General features: G+C 36.4%; 1 protein-coding gene across 8 annotated transcripts; it reads right to left on the bottom strand.

Annotated features, from left to right (window-relative positions):
- Positions 904-5819, bottom strand: LOC109325510 (FHA domain-containing protein PS1-like). 8 transcript variants are annotated; one of them, XM_019557929.1, is made up of 8 exons: positions 5478-5819; positions 5064-5272; positions 2621-4400; positions 2505-2533; positions 2250-2417; positions 2024-2159; positions 1573-1922; positions 904-1396 (listed from the first exon to the last, which is right to left on the bottom strand). In XM_019557929.1, exons 1-8 carry the CDS (start codon positions 5764-5766, stop codon positions 1169-1171), a joined length of 3189 nt encoding a protein of 1062 aa, XP_019413474.1. In that variant the 5' UTR covers positions 5767-5819; the 3' UTR covers positions 904-1168. The 8 variants fall into 8 exon arrangements, with proteins under 8 accessions (XP_019413474.1, XP_019413472.1, XP_019413471.1 ...); XM_019557927.1 differs by having other exon boundaries at positions 2250-2563; positions 2651-4400; XM_019557926.1 differs by having other exon boundaries at positions 2250-2533.

Raw genomic sequence — 6080 nt, forward strand, 5'->3', positions numbered from 1 at the left:
TTTTAAGATAGTTATAATAGGAAAAATATATTTTCTTTGTTTACATAAAATAAATACTGCACTTTATTTCCATTGTGTGTTAGATTTCAAAAGATGAATGAATGAAAAAGAATGATTCAAAACTATCTCATAAGTATATTATGTATTTTTATTCATTATCCTCTAAAAATTATTAGTTAAAAAAAAGTAGAAACATTTGAGTGCCTCATAAGTGTGAAGTTGACAAAACCATGGAGCTTATATGCTCCTCTTTTCAAGAAAAACAAGTTCTGACCATCTTTTCTATCAAATTGTGCTGTTGTTCAATTAGTTTATCTATGTTTTTTTTACTATTGGCATCAAAAAAGTTTAAGAGTCTAGACTTTTAGTATTGTCTTTAAATTAAAAAAATAACTTAAAAAATTATTATTCCCCTCAATTTTAGTACGGAAAGGTAGTACTGGCTCATTTTGTTTGGCTCATTTTGTTTTTCTTCCTCATTGGAAAGGAATAAAATTATGCTTTGACATCCATCAAATTATTATCATCTAGGTTCTCCAAATAACCAAAATGACACTTATCTTCACACTTGCACAGGCAAGCTCAAGGGTGCTGTGCCCAATTTTAGGTAATGTTCCATATTTTGAACCAATAATGCAAGTGGAATATGTAATGTAAATTACTGCAATACAGATTTAGTTTTATTATTACATTGTGATTGTTAAAAATATTGATTATCAATAAATAGCCGGTACATACAAAATCACACATGTAATAGCTCAACAATTTACTTATGTCACCTAATAAATTATGACCACATTAGGAATTAACATGTGAAATTATTTGATAATCTTCTGCAGATTGTCCTAACCATAATTGCAGATGATGACTTATTGGTATAAAAATATGCAAGTCCAACGCAACTTGGCAGAGAGAAATGTTAGTTTCATAAGAAATTTGCTTATGAAACAAAACATTCCCTATTGTCCTTCTCTTACCCCTGTTGTGTGTCAGGTTTTTTAAAACATTGCAACCAAACTGGATGAGTAAAAATGCATTTATAGGTAATGTTTGGTAGATTAAATTTTGTACAGGTACTGCCAAAATGAGAGAAAGTACATGCTGAATAAAAACAGTTCAGTAGGCTGAACTGAAACTAAGTGGCTACTGAGCTGAAATTCTAAGTGGCTCAATGCTCATTATATTGAGAATTGTGAAGGAGAATGAGCTTTAAACCACTTGCAGCTCCCTTTGATGACTTCTTAGACAGAAAAGGACAATATTTCTCCCTCAAAACTACATCGTCTTGGCAAGACCAAGTCTGTCCTCGAGGAGAACTGTTGGCCCACAGGAACCTCTCCGAAAATGGATTCACTAAACTCTCACGGAATACTTGCACCGACTCACATAGCAAACCCTGCAGCAGCAAGAACAAAGAATATAAGAGTATGGAGAATGAGAGTGGACACAATGATGAGATAAAAGTTTTAAATTGTGTTCTACAACTGTGATTTTGATAGTCTCGGTAATCACATCGCTAACCACAATCTAAAATCAATAATATCTTTGTCGAGGATGAAAGAAGTAATCTACCTCTGCCATGCATTTGATTTTTAAAGTGACATCCTCACTTAGCTGGACAAGTTGTCCATCATTCTGTTTTCTTCTATATTTAACAAAGTCAAGGATGTCATCTTCTACTGTTGGTGAAGCGACTTCTCCTGAGCTCCTACGGAATGAAAGGCTCTGCAAGCTAAATTGAGTGTAAGGAAAAGCAGGTGGGGTCGGAGCAACCATACTTTCTACCTCCATTGAGCTCTGGATATGAATCCACCAGTTTGTCTTTACCATACATTCTTCAATCCATTCCAAGGCCAAAGAAGCCTCTGAAATTCTTCTGAAAAATGAGAATTGTTGCTTCATACGGTTCAGTTCCCCTACGACTGATATCACAGAGTGATAACAATATTTGTCAGAAACAACACTTCATTTCAAAGAGTATTTATAAATATAATAAGGCAAAAAATATTTCACAACACGTTACCCAATCTAGGAATGATTAATCGAGTCCCCTTGAGACCTTGTAAAAGCTGCAGAGCTTTCCTTGATTCCCTATTCATAAGAGAAGCAGTGTCCACAACCATGTCCCAGCTCTTCTTTTGCTCTCCAGTAATATCCTGCTAATGAAATGAAACAGATGTAAGCATACACTGAAAACTTGTGAACCACAATAAACATGAACCAGTGTGACATTTCTCATGTCAACTTACAGAAAAGTTAACGCGCTTGTCTAATATTTGTCCACTATCACTGATACCAATGCTCTTTGTAGCAGAAACATGACAAGAAGTCCTTGATTTGCTCTTTGTAGCAGAAACATGACAAGAAGTCCTTGATTTGCTCTTGCCTCCAGGGTTATTTAACACTTGGAAGGGTACCTTTTCCACTCTCTTTGATGCCATAACACCTTGCTCCTGTGCCATCTTGATATGACTACCAAAAGGATTTAACACTTGGAAGGGTACCCTTTCCACTCTGTTTGATGCCATAACACCTTGCTCCTGCGCCATCTTGATATGACTACCAAAAGGATTTAACACTTGGAAGGGTACCCTTTCCACTCTGTTTGATGTCATAACACCTTGCTCCTGCGCCATCTTGATATGACTACCAAAAGGCTTTCTTCTCGACTTTTGTTCTTGGACTACTTTTAGAGTCTGGTTCTCTTTGTTTGAAGTGGAGCTTATTCTTTCATCTGGATAGATGTTGGGACTAAAATTCTCCTTTGATTTTTGTGACCACTCAGAAAATTTAGTTTCTTTTAGCTTACCGTTCTTTTTCAGAGTCCATAATTGATGTGTATTTGGGCTGAAGTTTTCCTTATCTGGAGTGAAGATTTCTTCTTCCCCATCGAAATGAGAGAAGAGATCTCTTGAGACTGTCTTACTTATGATATCCATCTGATTCTCTTTGCTTGGGTTGGAGATTATGCTTCCATTTGGATAGAAGTTAGGACTACAAGTATCCTTTGAGTTACGTGACCTTTTTGACTTAGAACGTTTAGTTTTTTCTAGCTTGCCCTTCTTCTTCAGAAACCTCAGTTGAAGGGTATTTGGGCTGAAGTTTTCCTTATCTGGAGTAAATATTTCTTCCTCTTCTTGCCCATCATCCAAAACAGAGAAACAATCCTCTGAGTCTGTCTTTGGGATATCCTTCACATTACTCATTGTGACTTTAATATCAACACTATCTTTGCTCTTAAATGTACTCTTGCTGGTCCGAATCTGAGGAGCACTTGCAACTTTACCTCTTCTTGACCAAATATTGCCAATAGTTGATTTTTGCTCCATTGATTCTCCACTGCTTTCAAGGAACTCAATATCAGTTTGTGGGAGCAGGTCCTCTTTTGTAATTTTCAAAACAGCTTTCTGAGGTGTTGACGAATTCACTGACTCTATCTGATTTGATATGGGACAAATGCTATCTGTGCAATTGTTTCCTATATCTTGAACACTTTCATCCAGTGAACAGTATTTGGCATTCAGGTGTGACAACTCTGACTTGTGCTCTTCACCACGTGTATCTTGCTTTTTCCCATCACATAATGAATCGATAGCAATTTCTTCAACAACTTTGTTCTGACATGTGGTGTTGCAGACAACTTCCTCAACTTGCAAAAATGTATTCTCAGAATTAAAAAATTCTGCTGCGGCGGTTCTATCTCTAACCTGTTCATCATCTCTGAGCATATATCCACATTCAGATTCTTCAGGTATTACAGCCCCAGCAGCACATTTTCCATCAAAAGTTGCAGGATCAGGTGGTAATGATGAAGTAAATTTATCCAGTGTGGTATGGAATTGCTGCATTTTGGTCCCCTGGACAGCTTCCACAACCGGCAAACATATACTCTCAGAGAGATATTCTGTCAATGTTCTAATACATTCAACAGATGATTCCACATACGGTAGTGCTAGAACCTGGTTTAGAGAGTCACGTAGTCCATTTTTAGCCCCAAGAGGGTCATTTGGGATTCCAAACATTTTATCTTTGGATTGACTCATTTCTTCCTCGCAACAAAAAGAAATGACCCCTTCTAGCATTGGAATCTCCATTTTCACAGATAGTTCTTGATTTAGAGAGTCACACAGTTCTTTTTCCCAATCAGAGGTTGTAGGCAAATATGATGTACCGGTTCCACAAGGCTCACTAAGGAATCCAAATACTCCATCTTTTGATGGGCTCTTCCTATCTTCTGGACAACAAAAAGAAAAGGTGTCTTCTGGCATAGGAGGTGCAGCTGCAATGTCCTTTTCCACAGTTACTTCCAAATTCTCATCAAGGAATAACAATTTTATACACTCAAGAATTGAATCCTCTAATTGAATTTCTTCAATTTCATCTGGACAACATTTCAAGTTCTGCAGGCCCCAAAAACATAAATGTAAAATGTCATGTTAACATTACATTTAACAACAATAAAATAGCAACGACGATGCAAGTCCTATCACACTGTGTGTGAACCACCACATGGATCAAATCAAATTATCAAACATAAGGTATAAGCTTAAATATAACCTTTGAAGCTTGTTGACATCAATATAATTCTAAAAAAATTCTCAGTCAATTTAATTACCCTAACTCCATGCCTTATTTTAACATAAATATGAAAGATCAATTAAAAATTACTTTTAAAAAAATAAGCCACACATATCAAAGTATGTCTATCCTGTTAAAGGCATCAAACAATGCCATACGACTCTATCAGAATGAATCAGTTACAAAAACACACTCAAATAAACATACACACACAACTCTTCATGCTTGTTACACTAATGCATCAAGCAATGCCATGCGACTCACTCTATCAGAATCGAACATCGGTTAGGAAAAAAACACTAAAATAAACAGACACATACAACCCTTCCTGCTTGTTAGCACTAATTCAATCCACAAAATTTTCTCATCCTATATACTTAAGCAAAGTTCAAACCTAATATTTTTTTTACAGAGGATATGAAATAAAACAACATAAAGAACAAGATCACAAACACCTTGTGGGCATTCAGAACTAATAAAACTACCTGCACTTGCTCTTGTTCTTCATTTTGAGCTTCCAAAACAACATCCAGCTCCGACACAAAGGGTTCATCCAAATCATACGTGCGACTAACGGGAATCCAATGCAAGCGATAAACCCTACTTGAAGCCCCAATCCTTAAGGTATCACCTTCCTTCATCTCCACACTCACCCCTGGCTCCACCTTCTTCTCCGAAACCCATGTGCCATGCACTGCAAAAAAAACCATAAAATCAAATCAACATTCAACAACCACAGTTCCCTTCTTCTTTTTTCTAAAAAGGGGAATGCAATTGCGCTAAATCAATTGCATTTCCCTGCAATCAAAACAACAGTAACCATAACCGCAATTTAAAACAATTATCGGGGACTATAAATCGGGGAGCGCTAGGGGCAAATTGGACATTTTATTACTTACCGGAAGATAAGTCGATGATGGAGATGGATTGGGAAGAGGGTTTGGATCGGATTTGTAGGTGGAATCTGCTGATGCTGGGGTGCGTCAGCATGATGTCACAATCAGGGTGGCGACCAACAACGAGAACATTCTCGTGATCTTTAACAACAACAGAAGAAGAATTGGGTTTCTTCGATGGTGAGGGTTGTGGGGATTTGTTGAGGATGAAGATGTTCTTGAAGATTGCATTGTTCTTCAATACGGTGAACACTGGGATTTTAGATTCTTCTTCTGATACATTGGAAGCCATTGAAGTTTGAGTTTGAGTTTTGAGAGAAGAAAGGAAAAGAGAGGTTTTGAATTGTTCAGAAAAGTGACCGTTGGCACAGAGGGCAACGGCTAGATAAATTATTGTGTGATTATTAGGTAATTACTTGATTAAAAAGATTTAATGGTAAGTATATGAGAATTGAAATGAAAATGTATATGAACCGTGGTGGAAAATAAATTTTTGGAGCAAGGATTTGAATAAAAAGTTTTAGCAAATAATAATAATATATTATTATTATTACTATTCAACTTCTCTTTTAATTAAGAAAAAAATGTAGTTTTATATTATTCAGC

The sequence above is a fragment of the Lupinus angustifolius genome, chromosome LG13, assembly GCF_001865875.1.
Source record: "Lupinus angustifolius cultivar Tanjil chromosome LG13, LupAngTanjil_v1.0, whole genome shotgun sequence".
Classification (NCBI taxonomy): Eukaryota; Viridiplantae; Streptophyta; class Magnoliopsida; order Fabales; family Fabaceae; genus Lupinus; species Lupinus angustifolius.

Bases quoted from the DNA above. Each gene is read 5' to 3' on its own strand.
- LOC109325510 (XM_019557923.1), bottom strand. From the start codon at position 5,766: ATGGCTTCCAATGTATCAGAAGAAGAATCTAAAATCCCAGTGTTCACC. The intron at 4,401-5,063 runs GTAGTTTTATTA...TGGGGCCTGCAG, and splicing joins AAGAACAAGAGCAAGTGCAG to AACTTGAAATGTTGTCCAGA. The intron at 1,923-2,023 runs GTAACGTGTTGT...CTGTGATATCAG, and splicing joins ATTAATCATTCCTAGATTGG to TCGTAGGGGAACTGAACCGT.